General features: G+C 47.5%; 2 protein-coding genes across 2 annotated transcripts in view; both read right to left on the bottom strand.

The window, feature by feature from the left end:
- LOC101086640 (neutrophil gelatinase-associated lipocalin-like) overlaps nucleotides 1–16,780 on the bottom strand; it is a 110,712-nt gene that overhangs the window by 42,216 nt on the left and 51,716 nt on the right. The gene's annotated exons all lie outside the window — the stretch shown is intronic.
- LOC101091569 (neutrophil gelatinase-associated lipocalin-like) lies at nucleotides 8,562–12,491 on the bottom strand. The gene is made up of 7 exons (XM_003995991.4): nucleotides 12,319–12,491; nucleotides 11,664–11,800; nucleotides 10,189–10,268; nucleotides 9,924–10,043; nucleotides 9,602–9,703; nucleotides 8,881–8,911; nucleotides 8,562–8,758 (listed from the first exon to the last, which is right to left on the bottom strand). Exons 1-6 carry the CDS (start codon nucleotides 12,454–12,456, stop codon nucleotides 8,892–8,894), a joined length of 597 nt encoding a protein of 198 aa, XP_003996040.2. The 5' UTR covers nucleotides 12,457–12,491; the 3' UTR covers nucleotides 8,562–8,758; nucleotides 8,881–8,891.

Genomic DNA, 16,780 nt, shown 5'->3' with positions numbered 1-16,780 from the left:
GAGGCTACAGTCTCTGTTCCTTCCTGGCGGGGGACAATGGGAACATGCATCTGCATGGTGTGAAATGGGGTGGGGGGCTCAGGAACCAAGGAGGGCTCTCTACCCTGCTGCTCTAGACACTGGGTACTTTGGGTCACAGTGAGTGCAAGGACTCAGCCTCATCCTTGAGAGATCACTGATACCTTCTGCCATCTCTGGCCATAGTCTTGACTGTGGAGCCCAGAGCTAGGACTGGACCCCTAGAAGTAAGCTCCTGTCATGGCTGATCCTAGCACTGTCCTGGAGGGGGAGGGACAGTTTCCTCATGGGGGCTTGGTTGTCCATGGGAGGCAGTGAAGGGACCCAGCCCCCAGGGCAGCATCTCCTAGATGTCACCTCGAGGGCCAGAGGTGATGGAATGCCTGACGTGATGCTGACCATAGGGCTGACAGGCTCCAAATGACACTCCCAGAAACCTCATTGGCTCTGTCACCTGCTGGAGGGGAACCAGCTCCCCTCACATGGGCTTTGGGCATGGACCTGGAGATAAGTTGACTCTGGGTGAATAGGGAGCATTATGTACAAGCTAGAACCCCCCAGCCCCCACTCTCAGGTGGGATATGTGTGACATTCCTCTGGCTGCCCAAGAACAAAAGAAAGGAAAGAAAACACATGGTTAACTGATAGAGATCCCAGTCATGCAGGACATGAGTCTCCATCAGTTTACAAACATCTTAGTAAGTTAGAAGCAAAAGACAATCTTATCAATAGTCTAGTCTCCAGAAGACTATAGACTCAGGTTCCTGGAGCCCCTATTAACACCCTCCCCACCATGGAGTTGCAGGAAGAAAGGCAAGAAGGAAATGACAGGTAAGATTAAATTTCCTGATACCCTGCAGCCCAGTGACAAATAATTGAGGCACATACAGGGTACAACATTTCCCCAGGACCCCCTACCATTCCTAATATAAATGCCTTACTAGAGGTAAAACAACCTAAGCTTGACAATAGCAGGTCCTAGGGTAGATTAGGGGTCCTCTTTAGCACGTCAGACTCCTTCTGGAGGCCTCCTTCCCTTTTGACTTTACTTCCCCTAACTTCCTAGTATATAAACAGTCACTCTTCCCAATTTCAATGCAGCTTTTTTCTGCCCATGGGTCCTGTCCCCATGTTTTAATAAAATCTTTTTTCATTTTTCACCAAGACATCTTCAAGAATTCTTTCTTGGCTGTCAGCTCTGGAACCCTCCCCACCCCACTCAATAACCTCACCATTTGGCCTCCAATGTGGGGTGTGGGTCTTTCCATCTGGACTCAGAGCTTCAGTGCAAACTTGGTGAGCACTTTCTCTTTGCTTCCTTTGCTCTTATTTCAGGGGCTTTTCAAGGAGTCTGGTCTTATTAGAACACTTTCCTGTCTCCATTGCTCAGGCTGTACTCCTGTAGCCCGTGGCTACTCTATGGGGAGGTGAGAGCCTGTCTTTTGGCTGCAAGTGAATCCCCAGGCCAGAATGGTAAGAAGGCCCAGAAACTTGTGCCCTCTCTTTATTCCTGTCCTTATACACGGTCATCTGTGTTGGGCATGGGACAGCCACCTAAGTGACTAGCACAGATGCAAATCTTAAGACCCCTGTGTGAGGTTTCCTCCTCATTGGTCTAAAGTATCCCATCCACATCCCTGGCCTAGCTGCTTCTGGCTGTGGGCCCTCCCCTGCAAGCCCGCAAAACCAGTACCTGATTGAATATAAACTCAACTGGGAACCATTTCCTAGGACGTTGGCTGTAAAGACCATTTCCTAGGACGTTGGCTGTAAAGTGTTGGAATGTCACTGAGATCATGATGGGTTTCTGTCTTCACTGTTTTCAATGTCCTCTACTAACTACTAATAAAGTAACAAAATTGGGCAATTCCCCCTTGTAAAGCCTTTCCAGTTATTTCCATGGGTTAAAAATGGTGGTTTCTGCAGCCTTCTCAGCAAGGCAAACTAGGTCCTTCTGCTGGCACCTATTTGTAGACTAGGATACAATGGGAAAGTGGGGGGGGGGACACCCCCATCCCTCCTACAGAAGCCCTTAATGGTTGGTGATCATAGCAATTTGGTTCAAGGTATGCCTCAGCTCAGTTTGACACCTCAGGAACCTGTGATACACCCTGCATGGGTGATGCCACCTGGGAGTGGAGATGGGGGGGGGGGGGTTGGATTTTCGTGGTAACGGACCGTCTCTACTTTTCTGTCTCTAGGAGTAGGACAGGAGCTTCTCCTCAGTACCCAAGGTCTCTCCCTTGGGATGCATTTTTAACCCACTGGAAACAAATTGGATTGCAAAATTTAGGAAAGGGCTGATGTCATGTAACTGTGTATGGCCTTAGTAGGATCTAGCAGCTAGAGCTCTTCTGCAGGAAACAGAATCAATGCACAGAGGTACCCTAGGTCCAGGCCTTCACCGATCTAAGTCAGGACCTGGACCAAAAGGCCTCTTGCAGAATGCACTTGCCCAAATATGTTTGGCTAGTAAACTCCCTCCGGGCATAGTGGATGTCCTAACAGGCCTCCTCCTGATGGAACTCAGGTGCTAGTGGAAACAAAGGCCCTCCCTGACAAAGGGGATGCTGACTCTTTCTCTCTGTTCCTCTTCCTAATAGATGTGGGAGTCTCTCCCTCATTCACTTCCTGAGTTATTGGCTATAATTGGAGCCAACTGTGGGTAGTCTACCTTGAGACAGGGACTTTAAAGACTACTCCCAAGCAGCTGCCCAAACTCCCTTTGTTTCAGGGAAATCCCTTGTCTTCTCTAGCCTGACATAGACTCCCTATTTCCACTTTGGTGGAAATCAAACAAACAAACATGGTGTCTCCTCTTTCCCAGCTGACAAAGTTTAGAACCAGAAATCCTCTCTCTCTGCCTCTGGCATTTCGCTTCTTCTGCCTTCCCTTCTCCCTCCTCCTGTTTCTGCATCACCCTTTGTGTGACCTACATAACTGGCTTCTATACCATCCTCCCACCTGCGATGTCAAGGAGCGATGAGCACCCCTTTGGATCACCCACTTCAGATTCCCCCACTGCTGTCCCAGGTAAAATGTGACAATGGGGAACAAATTGATGGTCTTTTAAGTGAACGCAGGTGGAACGTATTCGACGTTTAAGCTTATTTAAGTTTGTTGGTTTAACTAAGATAGATATGTATTTAGAGTTACCAGCATCAAATATAAAACTTTATTCTACCAAGGTTTCCTAAAGATCAAATAAGCTCATATCTGTGTTGCAATTTGTTAGCAACAAGATGACTTAAAATAATGGTTAATTTTGCATATCTCAAAGTTTTCATGGATAATTGTTAAGAGAGCTTGCAAAGTCTTTGGTAATCTGACACTTGAGTAAATGGGATTGAATTCGTTGGATATCTAGGTCTTTTCCAAAGAGAATGGAGTGCTAAAGCATTGATTACTGAACATAGATTTGTGCTTTTGACTTCTTAATGCAGAGAAAGTAGTAATATTTGGGTCTTGGAAAATGTGCTTTGTGCTTAATTGATTCATGAATTTGCCATCTAAAGGATTCTGGTGTAACAGTTTAGAATTGGGTCCTACTTAGTCTCAGCTGGAGAGTAAGGTTTCTAAGAGTCAAAATTCTGCTAAACATAATTAAGACTGATAGAAATAAGGAAAGTCACTCTATATGTAAAAAAGTAGGAATGTGTTAAAAAGATAGAAGGAATGGAAATGTATTTTTTCTTTTAGTAAGAGAAAGTAATTCTGTCCTAAATGAGACTGGTTTGGAGAAAAAGGGCTTGGGAGAAAATCTGAATGCAAAGGAAAGTTGTAGAAGGTTCGCGAAGGAAATCTTTGGAAAGGAATTTTACGTGTAGTTAGGACAGACTAAGTTGCAATGAGTGGATTTTTTTTTAATTTTTTTTCAACGTTTATTTATTTTTGGGACAGAGAGAGACAGAGCATGAACAGGGGAGGCGCAGAGAGAGAGGGAGACACAGAATCGGAAACAGGCTCCAGGCTCCAAGCCATCAGCCCAGAGCCTGACGCGGGGCTCGAACTTACGGACCGCGAGATTGTGACCTGGCTGAAGTCGGACGCTTAACCGACTGCGCCACCCAGGCGCCCCAAGTGGATTTTTAAAAGTACACTGGTATAAGGTTGAAATTCTGCATTTCTCTCTGTTCAAAAGACAAAGTTTTTTGATGGTTCGGATCTTGATAAATAACAATAATAATAATAATAATATACAAAGATTGTTTTCTGTTTTGTCTGCCAGGAAACCACAGCTTTAGGTTTCGTCTTTATCAGGTCACTGATCGCTTAGTTAAAACTTCTGTTAAAGGAGCTAAGTTTTTCTAACATCTGTATAACCCTACATATTTGCCTTTGGAATCTCTTATTGCCATCTTGGTTAAATAAATATTTTAAAGCGTTAAGATTTGTAATGATCTGAATCCCATTTCAGATGTGCTCTATAACTTTCTAAGGTTTAACAAACTTCCCAGGAATTAAATTGTAAAGAAAGTCTTTGTGACCGACGAGGGCTTTTTATTAGGTATGTTAAGTGGAAACCCTGTTAAAGAATGGTAAACCTTACTTTATATTGCTTGGGTAAATGTTGTAACTGTTCAAAGATATGTGCAATCCCTAAAGTTTAATATGTTTTTGTAATAAAGTTGTCACTTCACATTCTGATTATCAAAGTGTTGTGTATCACAGAAATAACTGAATTTCCCTATCAATTGTATCATAACGAACTCTCATCAGATTGTTAACCATGTCCATTTGTGAGTTTTGTCACTTATAATTATTGCATTTATTCTCTTTCAAAACGTGTTTCCTCTTCAAGAGGATTTATAAAAAGGGCATTTAGGACAAATTCAGGCATTTGACAGCTTTAAAATCCTAAAACTAAAACAGGTAAGAATTTCCAGAACTAAAAAGCTGCATTTGAACTGAACAACAGTTAGTAATATGGGACTAAATGAACTGAGAAAGGTTATAGTTTTGGTGACTCTTGTGGGAAACATTGCTGGCTCTCTAATGTTCGCTCTTCCAGATTAAGGAAGCCTTCTCTTAAGATATGTATAATGTACAGAAATGTGATAAAATATCCCTCTGTAAATAAATTGAAACATCTAACTTTTCTCTCTACCTCAATGAACCCTCTGAAATTCAAAAAGTCTCAGTGAGTATACTTCCACAGTCATCATACTTACCTGTGTAGGTTCAGTGAGAATCTATTCTCCTTGTAAAATTGAAAATACTATTTATTTTACTACGGCTTTGACTGGAATGTCCTATTTGAGAGAAATGCATAGACCCCAATATGACCATATGGCTTTAGGGAACCAAGGTTGACTTTATGAAACATGGAGCCAATAAAGCCCCTTGGAAATGTTGACCTGATGCCTTGCTTACAGAGTTCCCAGCAGCCTTACCAGGTGAGTAAAGAATGTCACTTCTGGGCAGGTGCAGGGACCTCAGGATATCTTGGGGACCTTGTCGAGGGGAATTCGCCCAAATCTGCAGGTATTGCAGGCATGTTTGATGCCAGGTATTTGGCTTGGCTTCTGGCCTGGAGGGGCTACTGAAAATTCAATGTAGATTCTTTATAAAAAGTTACAGGAAAGCAAATTAAAGAAGATCTATATGATCAATCACTATTTTAGCTGAGCTTGTGTAAACAATTAGGGCAAGTTTATGAAAACTGGACTTGTTTTACAAGCAAATTAGTCTTGATCTGGCTATCTCTGGAAATGAGGGTGTTTAGAGAGAAAGAAACTGTTTCAGTAATTCACTGTTACAAATGTTAAATTCTGATTGTCTTTAAATGTTGTTTGCCTAACTGGACAATGTGAGGTAAACTTCAGAAAAATTATAATAGCACAGGTATGGACAACCTTTTTGCTTCTTATTCTGTGGGAATAGTAACAGGACCCATTGGGCATACAAGCATTTGAGCAACTGGAAAGTGGGGTGGACTCCCCCAATTGTATATGAAAAGTCTTTTCTCACTGTAGACCTATCAATAGATAAAATATATTGCTTTATTCATTCATTTGAGGCTCAGTTAATTCATGAATTTCTAAATAAATATGCAAAATATATCCTTCCTACACCTGATCTGACAGTTACTAGAAACCCACCCCCTATAAACCCAAAACACCTGGTTTATTAAAGGGTTGAAAGTCTAATACAGCAGGGAATTTAACTCCAAAATGGAAGGGCTCCTACTGGGTCATATTATGTACTCCCACTGCAATAAAGTTAGAGGGGAACACTTCATGAGCTCCTGTATCTAAAATAAAACCTGTACCCCCTTCCCAGGAATTCAATGAGCAAACTAATGTGCCTTCTTATTCCTGTGAACTTGTGGAAGACCTCCAACTTCTCTTAGGATGGTTGTACCTTTTTTTTTTTTTCATCTTCTTTTCCCAATTTCTACTAACAGTTCCTTATAACAATGAGCCATTCAAAATGATCACACAGACATTTGAGTTACAAACCAGAAAGACCAGTTTGATTCCTGCTCCCTGTTCTCACCAGCCTAACGTCTAAAAAAATCTCATGGCAGTACTAGGAGACACTGGGTTTGTTATCTGCTCTCACCATTAACCTGTATTTTTCTTTTTTCTATGAAAGTACCTCTTTTTAATTACCTGCTGGCTTACTAAACAAAACTAATACACCACCTGTTACACAGTTAAGGCCTTAAATGACTCTCAAAGTAACATTATATTTCTAAATACCAAAATAACCCAAATGCATAAAACACTTATACAAAACAGAATGGCCTCAGATGTTTTAAGTGCTGCACAAGGGGAACTTAAACTCTCATAAGAACGAAATGGTATATATACATTCCAGACTATAACAAAAAATTTTCAGGATTTTAACTGACATGAATACTCAAATTGACACATGAAACAATTCCTCTCTTTAGTGATGGGCTAAACTCTTGGACTGGAGGATTTTTGTTAGCTACCAAAGGACTTTTCATTTGAGCTAATCTTTCTTGTTATTCTACTTGTGTTTTGCTATTTTTCCCCAAGTCTCTCTGCCTGGTGCCAAGACTCCATCACTACAATAACTTCAAGCCAAGAGATGATCGTTTCTACTCGAGGTGGTTCATACACATTGTCCACCTTGGATTCAGCTGCATCACCTTAACTGCCCTATGTTCCCTGATGAACCAGTATTGACCCATAGGTAGGCAATTCTATGCCCTTACTCAGCAGGAAGAAGCTAAAGAAGATGAGACCTTCTTCCTTCAACAACCTTAAAGATATAAGGGTCAAAATCGTTCAGAGGAGATATGATTGAGGAGCGTGGAGCAAAATGAGGGCAAAACAGGCTGGCATATCCCCCCTCCCCCAGGTGGAATATGTGACATATTTCTCACACACTCCTGGCTACCCAAGAACAAAGGAAAGGCATTTAAATGCTTGCCATGGTGATGTAGGAAACCAAGGCAAATGAAAAATTAAATCCTCTTACTGCCTACAGCCTATTGACAAGTCCTTGAAACCAGTAGAGTAACTTCCCTCTGGGATCTCAGCTGCCTCATTAATGACAGTTTGCCAGGGGCAAAGAGAACCTTAGCTTAACATTATCAAAAAAATTGTTTAGGGGTGATATGATGAGGGAGAATAAGGCAAGCTGAGGGCCAAGTACAAGCTAGTATTACCCCCCCCCCCACCCCAGGTGAGTTGTGTGTGATATTCCTCAGACACTCCTGGCTGCCCAAGAACAAAGGGAAGAAAACAAATGGTTAACTGATAGAGATCCCAGTCATGCAGGACATGAGTCTCCATCAGTTTACCAATATCTTAGTAAATTAGAAGAAAAAGGCAATCTTATCAATAGCCTAATCTCCAGAAACCTATAGACTCAGTTTCCTGGAGCCCCCACATCACCCCTCATAGTAATATGGGGAAGAAAGACAAGAAGGAAATGGCAGGGAACATTAAATTATCAGATACCCTGCAGCTAATTGAGGCTGGCAGAGAAGAACATTTCACCAGGAACTCCCCACTGTGTTAATGTTAATGCTTTGCTAGAGGGAAAAATACTTTAGCTTGACTATAGCTAGACCTCCAGTACTCTGTAAATCTTCTTTAGCATATGAAAATCTCTTTAAAAACTTCCCTTGAATTTGCCTCCTCCAAAGCCATAGTGTATAAACAGTCACTCTTCACAACCCAAGTGCAGTTCTTTCTGTCCATGGGTCCTGTCCTTGTGCTTTAATAAAATTACATTTTTGCATCAAAGACGTCTTCAAGAATTCTTTCTTGGCCTTCTGGCTGGGACACTGCCATTGGACCTGCTGCAGGTGGCTGACATGGTGTAAGATGTGAAATGCGGCCCCTCAGTGTGCTAGGAGGCAAGGGCAAGTGAGGGCAGCTGCTGGTGTGGGGCTGGGCCTGGGGTTGGGAATGTTCAGCTAGGAGTGTTCAGTCAGACTGGACTCTGTTTTTGTGGCCTTCATCCCTTCCAGGGGACCAGAGTTCCTGGGAGTGATGCTAATAGGAGCCTGCCTTTTGCTCTTTTCTCTTAGAAGGCACAGAAGTCAAGGACCACAGAATGGGAACTGGGGGACATGTGTTTATTTAGCAACCAAGAAAGGGTTCTGTCAGCTGGGAAGCCTGGGGAGCAGCTGGTGGGCTGTGCAGTTAGAGGGTCCCCTGGCTCTCTCAATGGTGTCCAGGCTGGTGGGGACAGCTGGGCGGTGCCCTGGATACAGGCTGGTGGGAGGGCATGGGGTGGAGAGAAAGCCAAAGGGCACCTGAGAGGGAGTCAGGGGAATAAAGAGGACAGCAGTGCTGGGCAGGTTGGACAAAGGAAGACCTGGGACCCCGCTCCAGTTGCACCATGGTTCCAATCAGCCTCCTCTGCAGCCATACTTACCGCACACTTGCTTACTTATCCATGCACTCATCTGTGGGGGACAGAGTGGTCAGCATGGGCAAGGATGTGTTTTGGGGTCTCTGACCTCCAGGGCCCCTGCACTGCCTCTGGGCTGCGCTGGGCCTCAGCCTAGTCTAGCCACAGAAGCTCTGGGGCTCCTTTCATAGATGGTACAGCAGAGGGCTGGATGATGGGGCAGGGACTGGAGGAGAGGCCTGAGGACAAGCAGACCTGGGTGACACCCATTCTCCAAAGGAGGCAGGTGAGGCCCAGCCACACTCCTGTTTGGGCACCAAGCCTTCTGCCTACTTACCTGCTGAGTCCTGACACACCCTCAGCCTTTGGGAGGCACTTGCCCAGGCCAGGCTGCCTGAAGACAAGGGTGCCTCCCAAGTCAGTAGTGAGCCAGCCCCAGGTCAAAGGGGGAGGTGACCCAGGAAAAACTGGCCTGGGTGGAGGGGGGTGTGGCCAGGTCAGGAGAATGAGTTAACTTGGCCCCAGGCCTGCAATTCTCATATGGGCAGGCCTGAGCTCTTGTGGAGGAATACTTGGGAACCAGAACCCTGGGCGTGGCAGCATCTTCCCAAACCTAAAGTGGCTCCTGGGGCTCCAGTGACCACAGCAGGGGCCTGGGTCCCTCCTCTCCCCCCTTCCCTAGTGAGGCAACATCAGGCCTGGACAGTCCCCATGTGCCTTTCTCCTCTGCCCAGCTGGTGATTACCATTGGGGATAGGGAAGATGATGTGGTCGTCGGTGAGGCCCAGGGATTTGATGAAGCTGATGAAGATTGCCTTCGGTACAGAAGGCACCTCCTTGGTCCTCCCTGTGGCCAAGATGGCTGGTTAGTGGCTGGTGAAAGCTCCATAATGATTGTCGAATGCGTGAACAAAGACTCAGACCCCTTCTTCATGAGGGGTTCTGTGGAAAGACCTCTCTCCCGCCTCCCTGGGGCTCAGAGTGAAGGGGACCTGGGGGCTGGATGCGATGGGCCTCTTCTCCCGCAGCATGAATAAGAACCGGGTCGCACCAGGTGTAAGACCCACCATAGAGGATGACCTTGATGTACTCCTGGTTGTCATGAACTTTCTTGAAGTACAGTATGGCAAACTGGTTGTAGTCTGTGGTCACCACTTTTGAAGTGTAGTTCTGGATTCCAGTGTAACCTGCATGGTGGATGGTGAAGGATCAGCGTGCCCTGGCCAGGCAGAGGGAGCTATTGATTCCTCCTCGGACTCCACTGTTTGGCATCTATGTGGAGGGGCAGGGAGGTCCGGGGCCCCTGAGATGCACACCCCACTCAGGACTCACGCTCAATGTTGCCCAGGTTGAATTGGCCTAGATGCAAATTTGGGAGGAAAATTTTGGTCGAGGGATGACAGGTCTGGTTCCTGTGGAAGCAAGAGATGGGTGGGAAAGAGGGTGACAGCCCACCCTGCCACAGCAGGAGACATGCACCCCACCCCTGGAATTGGCCTGGCTCTTCCCCACTGAGCCCATCCCTGCCTTTCCCTGCCAACTCTGCCCTGAGTCACCTGACCTGCTCAGACTCTCCCTCCAGCACTTGCTGTCCTTCCTTCTTCTGGGCTGTTTCCCCTTGGTGGCCTTCCCTCTCTACTGTCTTCCCCCACCTGAGGAATTGTTCCCCCTTTTTTAAAACTTTTTTTTAGATATACATTAATTTTTGAGAAAGAGAGAGACAGAGCAAGAGATGGGGAGGGACAGAGAGGGAGGGAGGAAGACACAGAATCCAAAGCAGCGTCCAGGCTCTGAGCTGTCAGCACAGAACCCGACCCAGGGCTCAAACCCACAAACCCTGAGATCATGACCAGAGACAAAGTTGGACGCTTAAACAACTGAGCTACCAGGTGCCCCTGTTCGCTATACGTATCTTGCAGGCACCCACTGTAACCTCTCCTGGGGGGAATCACCGCTGAGGCTCCAGTCTGCTGGATGCCAAAGACTCCCTTAGCTGTTGGGCTAAACCTGACCTTTCACCTGCATCCCATCTGGTCCCCTGGCACCCCAGAGCCAATCTCCCCACACTTGCCTTTCTTCTGTTCCTTCCATGACCGATGCTCTAGCCCCATCCCCAAGAGCCAGAAACCCAGGGGAGCTGGGTAATCCTTGGCTCCCCTCTCTAGGTCCTAATCTGCCCATGCTCTGGTCATTTCCCTCCTATGACTGATAAGCCTCCTGGGCTGCACACCATCATTCTTCTCCCTGCTACAGCCACACCTGCTCTTCACCAGTACCTGAGGCTCCTGCCAGGGTGGCCCCCCACCGGCCCCCCACCAGACTGCTCATCAACTCCTGTTCAGGGCAGCCATGAGATGGCTTGCTATTTCTTGAAGAAGTGGCTCTCTCTGACTCAGTCCAGCTGCCCTGCCATAAAGGTCCCAGGTCTCCTGATGCAATTTGGTTTCTCAAGGTCCAGCCCACAGACCACCTCCCTGGAAGCCCTGGACAAAGCTCAAGGTGGGATTCCAGGCTGGATCCACCAACCCTCCTCCCATTCTAGGACACCCCGAGCTCTCTTTGTCTTGTCACTGATGATCGCTTTTGTCCAACCGCAGTACTGTTTTGTGTCTGTGCTGAAATGACCAAGAAATGTTGATTTAGTAAATGAAAGAAGGAATAAATACAGGGAACCAGTACCCAGTGGTAGGATGAATGATCATCTTTCACCTTTGGTCACCCCTTGGCTATGTCTTCAGTATGCCTCTTGGACTCCCAGGGCAGCCCTCTAGGCCCTACATGCTCCCCTACTAGCTGGTGGCTCTCACCAGGCCACAGTAGAGGTGACATTGTAGCTGTTGTCTTCGTTCAGCTCGTAGTTGGCAATGTACATCTTCATCCTCCTGTGCTTTTCTTTATTGAATCCGTTCCCTGCCAATCCTAAGAAGTACCATTTCCCCTGGAACTACAATGGGGGCTGATGATAGGCAGAGCCAGGAGCAGCCCCAGGGGGCCCTCCTGCTCCATCCCTGCAGGCACCTCTAGGCAGCCTGGGCCTCAACCAGAAGCCCCTCTAACTGGGCTGCTGGGACCCAGCTGGCCACACAGGCTGGGCTGATGAGCCTGGCAGGAGCTGGAGCCCATTAGGCCAGGCGGAGCCCTCAGTGTGTCAAGGACAGGGTAACACTTGACAAGTGGCCAGCTGGCATTCCTGAGCCTCAGTTTCCTCATCATGTAGAGGGCCTGAAGATGTTCCCACCTTGCATGGACTGCAGGGATTATGGAAGAGAGTGTGAACTAGGGGAGTCTGCTCAGCTGACCCTCTTGTCAGCAAGGTTGGGTGTGGATGGAGGCACGGGGTGTGCCTTCCATCAGGGCACCAGACAGCAGACTGAGCTAAAGCCTGAGCCCATCCTGTCTCTCCTCCCCTCTGTTGACACTCATCCTGGGACCTCCCTGCAGCTACACCTCCAGGTCACTTACCTGCTCATTCTGGAAGTCAGGCTCCACAGGGACCAAGAGCAGAGGCGGGGCTGGGATCAGGTTTGGGGTGGAATCCTGGGCATGGGTCTGCAGAGCACCCAGCAGGGCAAGGCCCAGCCACAGGATACCTAAGGCCATGACTTCAGGGCCAAGGAGGCAGGCACCACTTTCAGTTTCCCTGAAAGAGGGGATGAGTGAGGAGCCTTCTGGGGGGATGCTATTTATGGTCTCTGTGTCCAATGGCTCACCCCAGGGTGGAGCGACTTATCCTTTGCCAAATCTTGGAAGGGTGAGGCAATTGCCAGCAACTCATGCTGAGGATCATGGCAAGCTCTCTGCCCTTCCCCTCAGGTCAGGATTATGCAAGATGAGAGGCAGAAAGGTCCAGGAGGCTGGAGGATGCATTCCTCATATCTCCACATCTCTGGCAAGGACACTGACTCCCTCCACACTCTCTTCTCCCTGGTTAGCACTGTGTGAGGATAAGGGTCTCTGATCTGGACCAGCTGTCGTCTCTGACCTCCAGGAGCCTCTCTCTGGGGCCCAAGTGCAGGGTGGGGTAAGTGCGGTGGGACCCCCATCCTGCACCTGATGAAAGCAGAGAATGTCTCAAACCAACAGAGCCCAAGCTGCTTTGTGCTTCTCCAAAGGGACAGGGAAAGGGAGGCAACCCAAAGGGACATTCCTGGTAGGGAAGGACAGAGTGTACCCTGTGCTGCTCATGGAGCCCAGATCCTGGCCCTCCCAGGGACCCACCCTAGGCCCTGGCACAGGGTGAAAAACCCTTCCCCTCCCCCTACCACCGAAGGCCTCCTGGGGAATGTTCCTGATGAGGGAACATAAGGCAAGCTGAGGGGAAAACACATGCTAGCATGCTCCCCTCCCCCCAGGTGGGATCTGTGTGACATTCCTCAGGCACTCCTGGACACCCAAGAACAAACGAAAGGAAAGAAATCAAATGGTTAAGTGATAGAGAACACAGTCCTCCATCAGTTTACCTATGTGCTAGTAAATTAGGAGAAAAGGGGAATCTTACCAAGAGCCTAATCTCCAGAAAACTACACTCCATTTCCTGGAGTCCAAATATCGCCCTCCCTCCATAGTCATATGGGGAACAATGGCAAGAAGAAAATGGGAGATGGAATTAAATTTCATTATGACCTGCAGCCCATTTTGACAAACACTTGAGGCACACACAGAGTACAACATTTCTCCAGGAATCTCTGAATGTTAATGCTTTGCTAGAAACCTTAGCTTGACAACATCCAGGCCTCCAGTAATGTGGGAGTCTAGTTGAGCATATGAAAATCCCTTTAGAAACTTCCTCTTGACTTTATGTCCCCCAACCCCATGGTATATAACCAGTCACTCTTCACAACCCCAGTGTAGCTCTTTCTGCCCAAGCGTCCTGTCCCCGTGCTTTAATAAAATCACCTTTTCTGAACCAAAGATTCCTGAAGAATTCTTTCATGGCTGTGAGCTTTGAATCCCCACCATTCCAGAGCCCCATCATTCCCACCATGAATCAGCCCCTTCCCTCCCCCACAACCCATTGGCAGGGTGAACCCAGACCTCAGCTGGCCCTAAGGGACTTGGCCTCTCTTGTGGGCCCAATGAACTGAAACCCCAAGCTAGGCATGCAGCCACAAATTGGACAGCTTGCCATAGCAGAGCTCTGAGGCTACAGTCTCTGTTCCTTCCTGGTGAGGGACAACGGGAACATGCATCTGCACGGTGTGAAATGGCATGGGGGGCTCAGGAACCAAGGAGGGCTCTCTACCCTGCTGCTCTGGACACTGGGTACTTTGGGTCACAGTGAGTGCAAGGACTCAGCCTCATCCTTGAGAGATCACTGATACCTTCTGCCATCTCTGGCCATAGTCTTGACTGTGGAGCCCAGAGCTAGGACTGGACCCCTAGAAGTAAGCTCCTGTCATGGCTGATCCTAGCACTGTCCTGGAGGGGGAGGGGCAGTTTCCTCATGGGGGCTTGGTTGTCCATGGGAGGCAGTGAAGGGACCCAGCCCCCAGGGCAGCATCTCCTAGATGTCACCTCGAGGACCAGAGGTGATGGAATGCCTGACGTGATGCTGACCATAGGGCTGACAGGCTCCAAATGACACTCCCAGCAACCTCATTGGCTCTGTCACCTGCTGGAGGGGAACCAGCTCCCCTCACATGGGCTTTGGGCATGGACCTGGAGATAAGTTGACTCTGGGTGAATAGGGAGCATTATGTACAAGCTAGAACCCCCCAGCCAGGTGGGATATGTGTGACATTCCTCTGGCTGCCCAAGAACAAAGGAAAGAAAACACATGGTTAACTGATAGAGATCCCAGTCATGCAGGACATGAGTCTCCATCAGTTTACAAACACCTTAGTAAGTTAGAAGCAAAAGACAATCTTATCAATAGTCTAGTCTCCAGAAGCCTATAGACTCAGGTTCCTGGAGCCCCTATTAACACCCTCCCCACCATGGAGATGCAGGAAGAAAGGCAAGAAGGAAATGACAGGTAAGATTAAATTTCCTGATACCCTGCAGCCCAGTGACAAATAATTGAGGCACATACAGGGTACAACATTTCCCCAGGACCCCCTACCATTCCTAATATAAATGCCTTACTAGAAGTAAAACAACCTAAGCTTGACAATAGCAGGTCCTAGGGTAGATTAGGGGTCCTCTTTAGCACGTCAGACTCCTTCTGGAGGCCTTCTTCCCTTTTGACTTTACTTCCCCCAACTTCCTAGTATATAAACAGTCACTCTTCCCAACTTCAATGCAGCTTTTTTCTGCCCATGGGTCCTGTCCTCATGTTTTAATAAAATCTTTTTTTTTTTTTTCACCAAGACATCTTCAAGAATTCTTTCTTGGCTGTCAGCTCTGGAACCCTCCCCACCCCACTCAATAACCTCACCCATTTGGCCTCCAATGTGGGGTGTGGGTCTTTCCATCTGGACTCAGAGCTTCAGTGCAAACTTGGTGAGCTCTTTCTCTTTGCTTCCTTTGCTCTTATTTCAGGGGCTTTTCAAGGAGTCTGGTCTTATTAGAACACTTTCCTGTCTCCATTGCTCAGGCTGTACTCCTGTAGCCCGTGGCTACTCTATGGGGAGGTGAGAGCCTGTCTTTTGGCTGCAAGTGAATCCCCAGGCCAGAATGGTAAGAAGGCCCAGAAACTTGTGCCCTCTCTTTATTCCTGTCCTTATACACGATCATCTGTGTTGGGCATGGGACAGCCACCTAAGTGACTAGCACAGATGCAAATCTTAAGACCCCTGTGTGAGGTTTCCTCCTCATTGGTCTAAAGTATCCCATCCACATCCCTGGCCTAGCTGCTTCTGGCTGTGGGCCCTCCCCTGCAAGCCCGCAAAACCAGTACCTGATTGAATATAAACTCAACTGGGAACCATTTCCTAGGACGTTGTCTGTAAAGACTGTATGTGTTGGAATGTCACTGAGATCGTGAGGGGTTTCTGTCTTCACTGTTTCAATGTCCTCTACTAACTACTAATAAAGTAACAAAATTGGGCAATTCCCCCTTGTAAAAGTTTTCCAGTGTTTTTCATGGGTTAAACCAGTGGTTTGTTCAGCCTTCTCAGCAAAGCAAATTAGGTCCTTCTGCTGGCACCTATTTGCAGCCTAAGTTGCAATGGGAAAGTGGGGAGGTCAGCTTCCATGGGCCCTTAACTGCTTGTCGGGGATCATTGCGATTTGCCTCGAGGTACGCCTTGGGTCACTTTAACACCTCAGGAACCTGTGATACACCCTGCATGGGTGATGCCACCTGGAAGTGGGGGTGGGGAGGGTGGATTTTCGTGGTAATGGACCTTCTCTGCTTTTCTGTCTCTAAGAGTATGACTGGAGCTTCTCCACAGTCCCCAACGACTCTCCCTTGAGTTGCCTTTTTAACCCACTGGAAACAATTTGCATTGCAAAATTTAGGAAAGGACATATCCCATACCACTGTGTGGCCTTAAGAGGATCTAGCAGTTAGATCTCTTCTGTAGGAAACAGGGCCCATGGATGGAGGTACCTTAGTTCCAGGCCATCACAGCTCTAAGTCAGGACCTGGACCAAAAGAATGTGTTTGGCTAGTAAACTCCTTCCTGATATAGTGGATGTCCTAACAGGCCTCCTCCTGATGGGATTCAGGTGTTAGAGGAAACACAGGCCCTCCCTGACAAAGGGGATGCTGACTCTTTCTCTCTGTTCCTCCTCCTAATAGATGTGGGGGCCTCTCCCTCATTCAGTTGCCAAGTTAACAGCTATAATTGGAGCCAACTGTGGGTAGTCTACTTTGGGATGTGGACTTTAAAGAATATTCCTAAGCAGCTGCCCAAACTCCCTTTGTTTCAGGGACATCCCTTGTCTTCTCTAGCCTGACATAGACTCCCTATTTCCACCTGGTGAAATCAAACAAACAAACAAGCAAACGAACAAACAACATGGCATCCCCTCTTTCCCA

Source organism: Felis catus, chromosome D4 (genome assembly GCF_018350175.1).
Source record: "Felis catus isolate Fca126 chromosome D4, F.catus_Fca126_mat1.0, whole genome shotgun sequence".
In the NCBI taxonomy this organism is placed as follows: Eukaryota; Metazoa; Chordata; class Mammalia; order Carnivora; family Felidae; genus Felis; species Felis catus.
This window is presented reverse-complemented; position numbering and strand designations above follow the sequence as displayed.